Genomic DNA, 14,909 nt, shown 5'->3' on the forward strand with positions numbered 1-14,909 from the left:
TGGATATGTATTTTTCAAATGACTTTTATTCGGGAGTAGCTTTAAATATTTTTGCAGACAGTGAAAAATAATACACTCTTGAAAAAAAATGATTAATATTTTATTTACAGAGTTTTTATTTACAGAAGCAAAATTAAATAAGAAAACAGAACACTATTTCACAGGTTTTGTAAAACCACTGTAACTGAGAACAATATGCAATTTATAATTAATAAATGATAGAGGTAATTATTATATAAAGTTGAATCTGATTTAATACAAAGAGAAATTTACTACAATGTAATTTATTATTGATAAAAGTGTAAGAATTATTTGAGACATTTTTTTGTTAAAAAAGAGGGGGAATTCAGTAAAATGAAATGTTAAAACTTGGTTCCTAGTTAATGATTAAAAGGTTGATATTAAATCTTACTCCCCCCAACCCAATCCCTATTTTTGAGCCCAAACACTGACAAGTTTTTTTTTCCTTTTTCTTTTCTTTTTTTCTTTTTTATTTATTTATTTTTTTACCTTAACTCAGGGCGCATTCTTCTGGGCCCGTTCTGGAATAAGAACACGTGAAATAGACGGTATTCATTTTTTGGGGGGGGGGAGCAATGCCTTTTACGGAATGAACAGAATAGTATACCGTTCATTCTGCACTTGATGTCAGAATGAACAGAATACAGTTTGCTCAGAATAAAATAAATTTTGTTCCTTTGGAAACATTTTCGATTTAATTGGAATAGTCAGAATTGTGTTCTTTTGTTTCTTATTCCTTAACCCGATCAGAATAGCCAGAATTGTTCCAAAAGAATGCGCCTTAGAATAAGTTCTGACGTCTTAAATTAAGCTTCACAAAAGTGCCTTCATCATGCGTGGCAAAGAAGGAGCTGGTATCCTTAATGAGTGTTTCCAATTAGCCATGAGGAAATAAAGGTTGTTGTTGTTGTTGTTTCCAAGTAATAGGCGACCAGAAAGTTCTCAACATGATTGGCTGCTTGAGAAAAAATTCCTGTGCATAATGTTTCCTGACTGTGGACACATACAACAGTTGTTATGGAAGAGCAATGTTTCTGAATTACTTCAGAAACATTTTTTGTTTTGCTTCAATAACAGCTGCTGTGTATGTCGCAAAAAGTGGAAACAGTTTTGAAAACATACAATTTCATTTCCACCAAACAGTTTTTTCAATTGTTGCTTGTTTGAGCAGGCCTTGCCTACCAGCGGACCAAGTATCGTGCACTCGGAGACTTGAAAGTCGCTCTTTTAGGACAGTCGAATTTGGAATGAGTGCCGGGCAGATTTTTTTTCTGAAACAGTTTGTTTTACCACACCATTTTAGCTGGTAGATACAGATTTGTATAAATTTAACACCCTTAATTCAGATCTCTTTCTTTGCCACCCGTTATTACTATTTGTGTCGCTAAGGTGCTCATTATAGCAGCATAAACGATTTGTAGTAGGACAAAATACAAAGATACTTTCTAAATCCTAAGTTACAAGTGATGTTATCAAAGTCTATTTCAATACATAGAGTCCATAACAGGCAATTTTTGTATGTAGAAACAGGATTTTGGCTTGGAAGTTTAGTTTGTCATAACGAACCATGGATGCTGTAGAGTTTGGCTTAGAGTTGGACGGTTGGATGGATTTGTGTTCAGCAGGGAATAAATCAGATTCTTCAATTCTGTTGAAAAAGACAGAAATTATCAATTAGTGAACGGCAAATAAGCTAAACGCGAAGGCTGTTTATTTTTTGAACTGACTGCGATTTTGCGGAGAGCAAAAACATCAGCTAGATAGATGCAGCTGTTTCGACAAAGGTTGTCCAAAAAAGCATAAAAGCGTACGCGACGATACCGAAAGGTAGTCTGGGAAATACCCAATAAATTTCAACAAAAGCTCAGAATCCATATTGCCCGACAACTCAAGGCTCAGAATCCATATTGCCCGCCAACTCAAGTCTTCTAAATTTATTGGGTATTTCCCAGACTACCTTTCGGCATTGTCGCGTATGCTTTTTTTGGACAACCTTTGTCTAAACAGCTGTATTCACAATCAGACGAGGATGTGCTTGGCGTCATCAAGTCACAGCCCTTGGTCGGGTTTTATGACGTCATAATCACTGGGTGTGCTTGAGGGAGTGGGGTAAGGTGAAAAATGCAATTGATCGGTCAGACTTGTGTGAAATCTGAGAATGGTGATGAAGAATCAAACTAATTGGTTGGACTCGTGTGAAATCTGAGAATAATCCGATAGGGACCGTGATTTAGAATCTAACCGACTATCGAGTTAAGAGATGAAAAGAGAAAGATCACATCCTTCTATGCAATAAAGTTAGCTTACCGTAATTTAAGAGAGATCGGCCTAGATCAAGTGGGTGTTACCTGGTGACAGATGCTGTGGTATTGTAGGCTTCATGGTGAGAGCATGAGTTTCATGTTTAAATGCCGGTTTAACCGGTGACAGCATATCCACCAGAAGGATTCCCATCTGCCAAACTGTGCCCTGACAACCGTCATACTGTCTGTTTTGTATAAACTCAGGAGGCATGTAATGAGGTGTACCTAAAAGGAAAGAAAGCACAAATTACGATTAATTCATCTGGGTTCACCAGCAATACAAGGTGTCATAATCAGACTACGAGTAGTTTATCATTTCTCTGGGATAGTAGAGTGAGATGGACTACTTGTTGTCTACGTAATGATCCATCACCTGTTGGGAGTGGCCGATCAATGCAATGGCCAGTGTTGACTAATTGGCAGACTCAGTCACCCACTGACTGACAGATTGAATGACTCTCCCTGACTGATTTACTCACTGACTCTCCGACTGACTGACTGACTGACTGACTGGTTTATTCACTGACTCTCCGACTGACTGACTGACTGACTGACAGACTGACAGACTGACTGACTGACTGACTGACTGACTGACTGACTGACTGACTGACTGACTGACTGACTGACTGGTTTATTCACTGACTCTCCGACTGACTGACTGACTGACTGACTGACTGACTGACTGACTGACTCACTGACTCACTGACTCACTGACTCACTGACTGACTGACTGACTGACTCACTGACTGACTGACTGACTAACGGGGTTTAGTTCCTGAAGAAACTATGGTGCTGCGCCGGTGGGGAGTAGAAACGAATGTTTGGTTTAGAGTTGATAACTCGAGGTAACTGAGGTGCTGACTGAGGTGCTGACGTTTCGAGCGTTAGCCCCTCTGTAGCCCTTCGTCAGAGCAAATCCGAAGAGCTAACGTTCGAAACGTCAGCACTCGAATCTCTTAACGGTGGCCAAGTTACCACTGATTAGTTATCAACTCTGTTGATAAGCCAAACATTCGTTTCTGTTCCCCACCAACGCAGCACCACAGTGTCTTTACAAACTAACCCTCGTTATCCAAGTCTAATTTGGTATCTATTGATATAAGAATTCAACCTTTCCTACCTCTGAAGTTTGTGAAAGGTTCTTGTTGTACTTCGGATGACAGACCAAAGTCAATCAGTTTGACTTCATCAGTGTTCATATCAACCAAGATGTTTTCTGGTTTAATATCTCGATGAAGAACCCCATTTTCCTCGCAGATGATGTTTGCTTGCAGGATCTGGGAGAAATACCTGCGCACTTCTCTTTCTGTCAGTGTCTTGTTCTGCTTGTACAGGTCCGCTATGATGTCGAACATGTCTTTGCATTTTGCAGGTTTTTCCATGACGTACACAAAGTATTCATCAGTGTCGATCACTTCGTAAATGCTTATAACATTCTGATTTTCTGCTCGGTGTTGAAGATAAGCTTCTGCGGGAATTTCCCGTCCGTGTATCTGTAACAGGTGAGGAGAGGATAGAATGTATCAGTCATCTGTTATGGTATCAGCGACCTCTTTAACTCATTTCTGAGGTATAAGCTCTCACAAAGGGTCTCGTCTTTTGATTATAGCGAGTTTTTAGACAAAAATTCGATTTTAGAGTGAGCCACTTGATGTCAACCACTGAGCAATACGCCCGTAATTAACAATTTTTGCTGAATTTTATCGAAAACATATTAAATGTTAAAGTGATGTTCACAACTTTAACGCTCTTATCTCGACCCTGAAAATAAGTACTTCTTCGCTGGAGTTTTTTCTTTATGACAAGCGAAGCTGGAAGGGAAGGGGTGGGGGTAGTTTGTATGGGTACTACATGTATTTACTGTAGTTTTGCGCTAACTTTGGACATGGCAAACAATGAATTGATTCATTCACGTACGCCTGAGAAATAACTCTTGCGAAGAGTCACACTATACTCATTTCACAATTTGTTTCCTCAAACTAAAAGAACAGAATTGGATTGGATAGTGAAACTAGCTGCCTTTACAGTTTTGATAACTGTTCCAGGGTAGTTGTTGTAAATATTTTACCAACCTCTTTAAATTCCTTGACAGAATTCTTGTGCACAAATTTGAGCGCCACCTGAAAACGAACCATACGAAGTTAGCTTCCTGCGCTAGTTTGTTGTTTGGATTTGTTAAAACATCTCAGTAGAGGCTGGTTAATCCTCTGGCAAGAAGACGTCATCAAAGTACGACAATGTTGCACTCAACTCACCGGCAGGTTGTCCTTCTTGCGCGTAGCAGCCATAACTTGACCGAAGCTTCCAGCCCCAAGAACTTTACCCAATTCATACGCAGCAAACTTGGCTGAAATTTAGAGAAAACAGAAAAGATGCATTGTTAAAATCTTCTATATTTTTACAAAACAATCTTCTTTTTCAATAACCTGTGCGCGGGTCTGTTCTCGTGCCCTTGGTAATCCATTCGGGCCAAAAACACTAAACGAAAATTAGCGAGCGACCTACATTCAGAAAACATCACTGTTTCCTAGTCACTTCTTCAGCATGATAACAAATGAGTTTTAAAAAGTGGCAAAATCATGGGGATTTTTTTTTAAACTGCACCATATATTTGACAAAGTTCCTTTGCTCAAACATGAAATTGCTCCTAGAGAAGAGAATATCAAGTAATTTTATTAAGAAAGGAGAAACAATAACAATTTTTTTTAGTCTTCCAACACACGTGGGAAAAACTTTATATTAAGTAAATTTTTCAAGTTGCAATCCATGATTTTCATCCGTGACCACAAATGCTAGGTTCTGTGTGCTAGCAGAGTAATTGTTAAAAAACTGAACCGTTATGATTTTAACATTACCATTAGTAATACAAATACGTTGTTTGGCTGTTCAACTAAGTCACTTGGCACATGCCTTTAAACTTTATCGTGCGTACTTGCAACAACATAAAAACATTCGAAATAATTCAACATACCTTGAGATGCTAGTTCCTTTATGTGGGCTGGAGTTTCAGTAGGTATTTGGACAGACAGTTCGTCTTGAATACTGGCGCTGGGGCTATATGCCGAGCTGCTGGCTGTTAATGTAAATTTGACCTCGCTCACTGGCCAAAAGCATCCCTAACGATAAAAACAATCATCAATGCAACATTTGGAATATTTCTCATTTTAAACCCGGCCATACAGACAAATGATAAACTTCTAATTAAATAGAGACAGTGAAAGGGACCTCGATCGCCAATGAGGCGGTAATCTTTTGTGTTGAACTAATAATCGCTTTTCAGAGAAGAAGGCAAAATGTTGTAACGCAGTTTGCAAATGTTTTGTCTCACTTTCTAAAATCGCATCACGCGCGGCTATAAGCTATCCACATCGAAAATATAAGATATGATAAGTCCCCCGGCATCCCCCAAAGAAAAAGACCTGTTTTCAACAGGTTAGCGAGACATGTTCGAGGGCAGCCGTACGTAATCTTTGCATCTTTGCAGGCGTGTAGGCGGCACTGAACGACACTGAAACTCAATTCGGGCTTCACATGTATTATAAACCATAAAAACAGCTACTGAAGGCTCGACTAAATTAGCAATATCTGTGTTGACACTGGAAGGTTACGATAGAGAAATGTTCAATTTCAGTGTAATATTCTGAAAATATATCAAGTATTTTGTTTAGGAAAGACGGAAACTGCGATTCTGTGCTATTCATCAGATATACTCCATGGTTCAGTAGGAATGCAACCATCTGAACAATTTAAGGTGTGTTAATATCTAATTAATTTAACTTTCGGCTTTTTTTTCTTGGTATAAGAGCAAAAAGTCCTGTTTATGGAATATAGGAATCACTATCATCACTTACCGAGTAATCAAGAGACAGATTGCTGTAGAGGCTGTCTTCTTTCTTCACATCGTCTTGTGGTTTAGATATTCTGTCTCTTGTCTCTTTTAATTTCTCACTGCGACGGGAAAGAAAAAAAGAACATTCAATAAAAGAACGGGATTACATAAGATGGTGTTAAAAACAATTTTATTATTACCTCTTCAGTTTAGACTGACTTCTGATCTGCAGTCGCTCGCTGAAGCAACGCTGAAAAAGATAAAACATTTACTTACAACTCATGATCAACTTATGCACTGTAAGTGAAATCAGATTGTCTTCTAATACATGTTGTCCTGGTGTCTTTTTTTGTAATGGAGACTATGTAAATCTGTTTTCTATCGATCTGTTTTTACTCACCCTCAATTCCTGGCGAACTTTCTTTCGCGGGAAAATTGGTTCACTTTCTCTCTTCCTTTTCCCGGCTTTCATTTTTTGTTCCGACAAAGTCGGATTATTAACAGTCTTTTCGTCAAAAGCTGATTTGGCTTTTGAAACGCTTTTGCTAATCTTTGACATAGTCGATCGGTTCAACTGAACAACAAACAAATATGTTTTACGATCTGAATAAACAGCGCAAGTAAATACTGTGTTCACTGTACGCTTAGCTCTACACAACTGATCGTTTCTATGGTAAACATACTTTTTGCCGTTTGTGACGTTTTGTGATGTTTTGCTCGCGCTTTTGGATGCTCGAGCACAAGAACACATCGATTTTTTTTTACCGCTAAGAAAAAGCTAAAAACAAACGGCAGTTTTTTGAGCCATAAGAATCAGCTTTAGATGCTCCATGATCTATACAAGACACTTTATTATTTTCTTAAAAAGAAATGTTAAACGAACAATAAAGTTTTCCGCTGCCGTTCATTGAAAATTTTCGTTCATCTTTCTGCTTCCGAGGTCAAATTGTCTCGTGTTAGAGTAAGCTCATTCTTCATTGGGAGAAAAAGTTTAGAGAGTAAAGTGACTTCACAAAGTTTTTACTTTAGTCTAAGTTTCGGCTTAATTTAAGCGTTCTTCAGCAAAGACGAAGCTCAAAGTTACTAGAGAATTTAAGCTTATGCTTAAGCTTAAGCTTAATTTTTACCCGCCATGGAAGAAACGTGCTTGAACTGAAAATCGTTTCGACCTGCAGCAATAAAAACCAAACAAATAAAACAAAATTGCAGCCTTCTCGTAAAACATGGATCCTAATTCTCCGGCAGAAGGAAACACAAATCAAACATTTTTACAGCTTACCTGTTCGTAACGAAGGTTGCTGCCGTTCGGTAAAATGTTAGGTAAACAACCAAACGCGTAGTGCCGGAAAACTGTAGTGAAGCGTATAACAAACAAATGCATCGTTCTTCAGTCGACCAGAGACAAAGCTGGATTTCTCGGATTTCTTCCAAGTTCGACTTCATGTTTTCTCCCTGCCAAGAGAAGTTAAACATGAAAAGTGATGAACAGCCGCCTTTTTCTCTCACCATTTCTTTCTAAAACTGCAGTTTGACGAACAGTTTGTCCTTTTTTTTTTTTTCAAAAGCCAACTCAGTGCAGAAGATATGCTCGTGGCCAATCAGGTGCGTGCAAATTTTTTGATTAACCAATCACTGAGAATTCACTAATTAGGTCCCACTCTTTTTTTTTCAGTGCACTGAAACAGCGAGAAAAACTTATTTCAGCTATTTCAGCAGTTTTCTTTTGACCTTATTGGAATTATAACAGAGAACAAAATAAAAAAAATAAATAAAAAACAAAAACAAACAAACAAACAAAAAACAAAACAAACGTCTAAACAGCATAGTACAATACAATACAATACAATATTTATTTTGCCATATACAACAATTACATATGGAAAAAAATGATGAAAATTGACGAAAGAAAATAAATGGCGAGAAAACCTGAAAGAAACCACGAGGCTTATAAAGTCAGGCTTCCTCACTTTTAAAAAATAGCTATCTTATATTAGAATTACAATATGGACTTATGATAATTAACTTTGACCGCGCACACGTACACACACACACGCACACACATATTAAGTAAGTTAGTTAAGAAATACAGCCTTACAGAAGTTAATACCTAGTAAAAATAATATAGTATAGTAAAAATAATGATGTTTAATATTTCTAATGCGCAAAATCAACATATGTAAATATGATCAAAATGCGCAGTACAATAATGATGACAAAAATTGTTAGATAAAAAATGAGTAAAATCTAACAAGGCACTATTAAAAACAGGATTTTCATGTATATATAAAACTACCTACTAATATGACTTACTTACTATCAACCTCAATTAAAATAGTATAAAATAACATCAGGCCACTAAGTGACAAGAAGTATGATTAAAAACGTAACAATTGTATTATATTCGCTCTTTCTTGTTAAATGTGTTATAATAGCCCGACAACCAATTTTCGCATGTTAGGGTGATATTATCAAAATCAATGACATTCCTTGGCCAACTTTCACTGTGTTCAAGCAAGGCTCCTGGTTCAAGTTTAAAACCGATCGACGCTACTGACGTTGAACTGAAATTTAAATAATTTACATACGATTTTAAATATCATTTTTAAATTAATGTTATGAATGTTAAACATAGATGTTAACAAGGATGAAATATTGCTTCACATTTTTAGGCAGGTGAACTTCACATAAAGACGACACAAAACAGGATAGACAGGACAAACTTGGACGACACGTATGAACGGCCGTGATTTCGAACTGAAAGACTCGGCACGAATTTTTTTGGTTGGAAATTTAATAAGGCCTTGCATCCTTTTACGAAGCACACCTCCATACATTTGGTGACGAAAATACGCCTCAATATGAGCGACGACGGTATTACAATCGAAGTGAAATGGAGAGACACTATCGTGCTCCTTGTGGGAGCTGTTCTTTCTTTTGCTGATCCGATCACAGACATACTAACTCTTGCAGAATTTTACCACAAAGGTCATACAGCCTGGTTTGGTGTGGGGCTAACGTTTGTTATTCTACCGAGTTTGGTATTTTCGATCCTCTACTGTTGGCAGTTCAGAATGGATAAGATAACTGAATTTGCAAAACTTGTGACTTGTGCATGCTGCAACCCTTTCTCAGTTGCCTTGGCAAGGCTACGAGCGTTTCTGTTGTGTCTAAGGAACTTTAACAAGCTCTGGCGTGGGGACGAATTAAATCCTGTCTGCAAGAGGCAAATCAAAGATCTGATGTATTATGCCACTTGGAGCGGAATTTTCGAAGCGGTTCTTGAATCTGCTCCTCAGTTCACAATCCAACTTTACGCCATGAGCGTTCAACAGGAAAATATCTCAGTTATTCAAATGATTTCAGCGCTTGTCTCTTTCTTAAGTATAGCTTGGACATTCATCGTTGCTGACGAATGGCGACTTTTGACAGTCCTATCATTGCAGGACCGTAGATATTTACAGATCGACATAAGCATAAAAATTAAAATTCTTCTCTATATATCGCAGATCTTTCATCTGAGCAGCCGTTTGTTTGCCATCACATATTTTACCGTGGCCTTTAAATGGTGGATAATCATGGTGGTCGTTATTCACTCTATTTTCATGCTTTTCACCAGATTAATAGTGGACCTTTTGAATCGCACCGGATGTGGTGCCTTATGCGGAAACTGTCTCACTATTCCGGCAGCGTTGTGTTTATATTGGATCAGAGACGATGGCTCGGCAGGAAAATCGGTGCAAGAAAAGGATAAAACCTTGAAAACAATTCTGTTGATCTCTAATATTTTATTTGTTATAGAAAACATAATTATGATATATCTGTACTATTTTAATACGCAACCGCACGCCTGGTATTCGTTACCAGTCACTGTCTGTGTGTGTGTATTTAGTGTTATTGGCGCGGTCATGAGAATTTGTCTCTACCGCCACTTACTTTGATGACCGGACATTTTAATAGTGCAATACTGAAGAGCTGCCTGTGTATTTTTAGGGGAAGGATATTGGTGAATTTTTCATAGCAGAAAGAAATAAAAGAGCCGAACAGGTTGATTAATATTTGGCCTCACATTTTAATCTTTAGTTATCATTAAATCTTAATTTTTCGAAGTTTCACTAAAATTCATAACTGCCCGTTCCGCTTCAGTTTTTTGAACATCCAACCTTCATGAGAGAAATCCCGAGATATGAGGCTGCCACGGAAAAATGTTAATAACACTTGTGGAATGAATGAAACCCGGAAGAGTAAAAATTGGAGAAATAAGACTGAAAAGTGACAAAAAGATGGCGTTCAGGCTAACCACTAGAGTTTTAAGGTCGCCTTCTACACGAGATTGTTTGTCAGGCTCTGGCTCTCTCGGACAAATGGGAACAGTTTACGGATATTGCCCTTAACCGGCTACGTCATTTATCCACTAGTGTACAAATGCAACATTTGTACCGATAAAAACCTTGAGATGACTGTTCCAGTTTTCAGTTGAATGTCACAAAACCAAAGCCAAAGTAATTACTCTTGCTTATCACAAAAGACGTAAACAGCGCAATGAACCAATCAGAATTCGAACCAAGTGCATGTAACCCGGCGTAAAGCGCGGGTAAATGCGTGCAAGCAAGGCACGATTGGTTGTAGTTTTGTTTCTCTTTGGTTGAAAAAGTGGTGCGAGTTTTGCTAGCCAATCACGGAGCCAAACGTTGTTTTTAATAAATGTCTTTGCCTAGCGGATAACAAGAAAACAAAAACCTGACATTTTCTTTTGGTGTCATAGGAGCATTCAACACCATCAAATTCCCCTGAGAGCTGTGAAATCCAGAATCGTTAGTATTGCAAAGGTTTCAGCGAAGTTGTTACAACATGCTGCCCCAACATACCACATTTATACTCTTGTACATCTATAAGCGCCGCCGCAAGTTCAGCCGTCGAAACGCCAGGTAAGGCCCCGCAAACGAGGAAACATTTCTGCAGAGACGTCTACATCTACGTTAAGGATGTCGCACCATCTGTAAGAATGTAACGAAAACACGGTCGCAAAATGTAAAAACATCTCAACTGCTCTACGAAAAAAGCATACACGAGGTGACTTTTGCCAATAAAACTCGCAGTTCAGTCTTCCTTGCAGACTGTAACGCACTTTTTTTTTTTATGAAAATTGACGCTGAGATAAACCAAAGTTTTAAGAACATACCCAGGCCGAGAGTCAGTTAAGAAAATTTACCGGGAATCGGCTGGCGCGCCATCTTGTACGTAAGCCGCGCTATCATGTCACAATAAACTGAAGTAGAAACCAACTAAATAAATGGTAAAAACGTTCAGTCTCAGCTGTTCTTATTAACAAAAAAGGAAAGTAAATTTTTATTTTCTTGCACAATACTGGCAGTTACTTCACTTAACAACAGTGAAATCATACTAATTATTTTACTGCTACTTTTGAAGAGTCGTTACCTTAGGAACGACTTACCGTCACTGAAACCACGTGTCAGGCCATTTCGCACTGCAGCTTTGTCAGTGCTATTACAATCTGATCTAGGGATACTGGAAATCAATGAAATAATTTCTCGAGAAATATTTCGCCCGTGAGAGCCAAACCTCGGAGGTAAATCCGCGAGGTGTTTCGGGTTTTCGAAGCAGTTTTCAACCTGACTCGTTCACAGTCGACTCTCAGTCTACGAGAGAAGCGCGGCCGAGGGGAGCGCGAGGGGTTATAGGCATCACCCCTCGCGCTCAACTTCAGTCACGCTTCTCGTGTTCTGTCCCCAGCCTCCTATAGAGACGACTGGGGAGGAGTCAAATTTTCAACCAACAGTTATTGTACCTTCAAGGAAAAACAAAAACAAAAAACAAAAGCAAGCAAAGTAGCTCTTTTTTTATTATTATTTTACAGCCTTTATTACTGAATGTTACAAGACGATGTCTTCGTTACTTTGAGTTACGACCTTTGTACAAGAAACAAAATTGCCTTTGGAACACTGTACACAACATGCAGCCTCGTCACCAGCCGTCGCAGGACGCAGAGCGCGTAGAGTTAAGGGACGGTTCATTCCTCCCCTTCCCATCTAACCCCACGCGCGTTTTTACGAAATCTAACGGCGCCTGCGCACGAGAATTGGGATTTTCATCCACACGTTCACTGGGACGTATTCCATTGATCATTTTCCAAGCACAGCAGGGAATGTATAGGATACTTCTACAGTACCACGGAGCGGTTTCTCAAGGACCAACACAAAAAGTAACCACAATAAAACATTTAACTGACTTACTGGTGCTAACCTGAGGAGAACCACAGTCACACTTTGCTAAGTTCTTGCATCTAACTGCCCAAGAAAATAACGTCAAGATTTTCAGGATCTTACAGCTCTGGCTAAACAATAAGTTGAGTCTAGCAAATGCAATAACAAAGCAAATGGGAAATAACTCGAGAAAGGTCATTGCAAAACCGCTCCAGTAGGCAACTGCATTTATTCTATGAGCAGTGTCCCAAAAATACAGTAACAAAAACAATGCGAAAAGCTGTGGGCTGTCAAAGCTACTCGTGATGCTTCTAAGGTTTTCATAACCGATTGCATTCCTTCTAGGATATAATGCTGTTAACTAAGCTACCTGCCAATAGCATAAAATAATACCAACTTAAGGTCGCTTCTGGCCCTTGCACATAGAAAAATTTGCAAAAATACCTCCTTGTTAGAAGGTACACATCCTTAACCACGGGATTGTATTTTAATAAGATTCAAATTATTGAGTATGGATATGTACTTTTCAAATGACTTAGCGTTCTGGAATAAGAACACGTGAAATAGACGGTATTCATGGTTTTTTTTTTGGGAGCAATGCCTTTTACGGAATGAATAGTATACCGTTCATTCTGCACTTGATGTCAGAATGAACAGAATACAGTTTGCTCAGAATAAAATAAATTGTGTTCCTTTGGAAACATTTTCGATTTAATTGGAATAGTCAGAATTGTGTTCTTTTGTTTCTTATTCCTTAACCGGAATCAGAATAGCCAGAATTGTTCCAAAAGAATGCGCCTTCGAATAAATTCTGACGTCTTAAATTAAGCTTCACAAAAGTGCCTTCATCATGCGTGGCAAAGAAGGAGCTGGTATCCTTAATGAGTGTTTCCAATTAGCCATGAGGAAATAAAGGTTGTTGTTGTTGTTGTTTCCAAGTAATAGGCTACCAGAAAGTTCTCAACATGATTGGCTGCTTGAGAAAAAATTCCTGTGCATAATGTTTCCTGACTGTGGACACATACAACAGTTGTTATGGAAGAACAATCACGGTTTCTGAATTACTTCAGAAACATTTTTTGTTTTGCTTCAATAACAGTTGCTGCGTATGTGCGCAACAAGTGGAAACAATTTGGAAAACAGAAAAATTCATTTCCACCAAAGAATGTTTTCAATAATTGCTGCTTGTTTGAGCAGGCCTTGCCTACCAGCGGACCACATTTAGTGTAGTCAGAAACTTGAAAGCCGCTCTTTTAGGAAGACGGAATTTGGAATGAGTGGCAGATTTTTGTTCTGAAACAGTTTGACTGATAATTGCAAAAGCTGGTAGATACAGATTTGTGTAAATTTAACACCCTTAATTCAGATCTCTTTCTTTGCCACCCGTTATTACTATTTGTGTCGCTAAAGTGCTCGTTGTAGCAGCGAAAACGATTTGTAGTAGGACAAAATACAAAGATACTTTCTAAATCCTAAGTTACAAGTGATGTTATCAAAGTCTAATTCAGTACATGGAGTCCATAACAGGCAATTTTTGTATTTAGAAACAGGATTTGGCACAGCCGTTTAGTTTGTCATAGCGAACCATGGATGCTGTAGAGTTTGGCTAAGAGTTGGACGGTTGCATGGATTTGTGTTCAGCAGGGAATAAATCAGATTCTTCAATTCTGTTGAAGAAGACAGAAATTATCAATTAGTGAAAGGCAACTAAACTAAACAAGAAAGCTGTTTGATTTTTTTAACTGACTGCAATTTTGGCGAGAGCAAAAACACCAGTTAGATACAGCTGTTTCGACAAAGGTTGTCCAAAAAAAGCGGAAAAGCGTACGTGACGATGCTGAAAGGTAGTCTGGGAAATACCCAATAAATTTCAATAAAAGCTCAGAATCCATATTGCCCGCTATCTCAAGTCTTCTACGCTTTACGGTCGAGGCATTATGGATTCTGAGCTTTTATTGAAATTTATTGTTGATTTATAGTTTTCCCAGACTACCTTTCGGCATTTTCGCGTATACTTTTTTTGGACAACCTTTGTCTAAACAGCTGTATTCACAATCAGAGGAGGATGTGCTTGACGTCATCACGTCACAGCCCTTGGTCGGTTTTTATGACGCCATAATCACTAGATGTGCTTGAGGGGGTTGGGTAAAGTGAAGAATGCAATTGATCGGTCAGACTTGTGTTCAATCTGAGAATGGTGATGAAGAATCAAACTCTGAATTGGTTGGACTTGTGTGAAATCTGAGTATAATCCGATGGGGACCGTGATTTAGAATCTAACTGACAAACGAGTTAAGAGATGAAAAGAGAAAGATCATCCTTCTATGCAATAAAATTAGTTTAATTTATAAAGGGATCATCCCTAGATCAAGTGAGTGTTACCTGGTGACAGATGCTGTGGTATTGTAGGCTTCATGGTGAGAGCATAGGTTTCATGTTTAAATGCCGGTTTAACCGGTGACAGCATATCCACCAGAAGGATTCCCATCTGCCAAACTGTGCCCTCACAACCGTCATATTGTCTGTTTTTTATAA

The 14,909-nt window shown here is 38.4% G+C and overlaps 3 protein-coding genes across 6 annotated transcripts in view; 1 reads left to right on the forward strand and 2 right to left on the reverse strand.

Annotated features, from left to right (window-relative positions):
* Positions 1-589: 589 nt before the first annotated feature.
* Positions 590-7,680, reverse strand: LOC146464631 (serine/threonine-protein kinase pim-1-like). 3 transcript variants are annotated; one of them, XM_085129442.1, is made up of 10 exons: positions 7,433-7,680; positions 7,281-7,322; positions 6,354-6,403; positions 6,176-6,272; positions 5,296-5,440; positions 4,580-4,671; positions 4,397-4,444; positions 3,445-3,817; positions 2,370-2,549; positions 590-1,669 (listed from the first exon to the last, which is right to left on the reverse strand). In XM_085129442.1, exons 1-10 carry the CDS (start codon positions 7,532-7,534, stop codon positions 1,569-1,571), a joined length of 1,230 nt encoding a protein of 409 aa, XP_084985568.1. In that variant the 5' UTR covers positions 7,535-7,680; the 3' UTR covers positions 590-1,568. The 3 variants fall into 3 exon arrangements, with proteins under 3 accessions (XP_084985568.1, XP_084985567.1, XP_084985566.1); XM_085129441.1 differs by having other exon boundaries at positions 6,554-7,322; positions 7,433-7,449; XM_085129440.1 differs by lacking the exon at positions 7,433-7,680 and having other exon boundaries at positions 6,554-7,387.
* A 1,328-nt stretch (positions 7,681-9,008) lies between these two features.
* On the forward strand, positions 9,009-10,206 carry LOC146464632 (XK-related protein 6-like). Its single transcript, XM_085129469.1, has one exon. The coding sequence runs from the start codon at positions 9,012-9,014 to the stop codon at positions 10,089-10,091; it is 1,080 nt and encodes a 359-aa protein (XP_084985595.1). The 5' UTR covers positions 9,009-9,011; the 3' UTR covers positions 10,092-10,206.
* Positions 10,207-13,872: 3,666 nt separating this feature from the next.
* The window catches only part of LOC146464633 (serine/threonine-protein kinase pim-1-like), a 33,519-nt gene continuing 32,482 nt past the window's right edge, over positions 13,873-14,909 (reverse strand). For both annotated transcript variants that reach the window (XM_085129448.1, XM_085129447.1), the window contains exons 9-10: positions 14,757-14,909; positions 13,873-14,041 (exon numbers count right to left, since the gene is read on the reverse strand). The exon at positions 14,757-14,909 is cut by the window's right edge and continues 27 nt beyond it. In XM_085129448.1, the coding sequence (XP_084985574.1) occupies positions 13,941-14,041; positions 14,757-14,909 (254 nt within the window). In that variant the 3' untranslated portion in view covers positions 13,873-13,940. The remainder of the gene's footprint in view (positions 14,042-14,756) is intronic.

The sequence above is a fragment of the Pavona decussata genome, unplaced genomic scaffold (genome assembly GCF_977016875.1).
Source record: "Pavona decussata unplaced genomic scaffold, jaPavDecu1.1 SCAFFOLD_161, whole genome shotgun sequence".
NCBI lineage: Eukaryota > Metazoa > Cnidaria > Anthozoa > Scleractinia > Agariciidae > Pavona > Pavona decussata.

What these genes read in the sequence shown, in the direction of transcription:
- LOC146464632 (XM_085129469.1), top strand. Translation starts at nt 9,012, where the DNA reads ATGAGCGACGACGGTATTACAATCGAAGTGAAATGGAGAGACACTATC.
- LOC146464631 (XM_085129441.1), bottom strand. Translation starts at nt 6,904, where the DNA reads ATGTGTTCTTGTGCTCGAGCATCCAAAAGCGCGAGCAAAACATCACAA. An exon ending in ATCTGTCTCTTGATTACTCG is followed by an intron (nt 5,441 to 6,175) that starts GTAAGTGATGAT and finishes TTTTATCGTTAG; the next exon opens with GGATGCTTTTGGCCAGTGAG. An exon ending in ACCTTTCACAAACTTCAGAG is followed by an intron (nt 2,550 to 3,444) that starts GTAGGAAAGGTT and finishes CTTTCCTTTTAG; the next exon opens with GTACACCTCATTACATGCCT.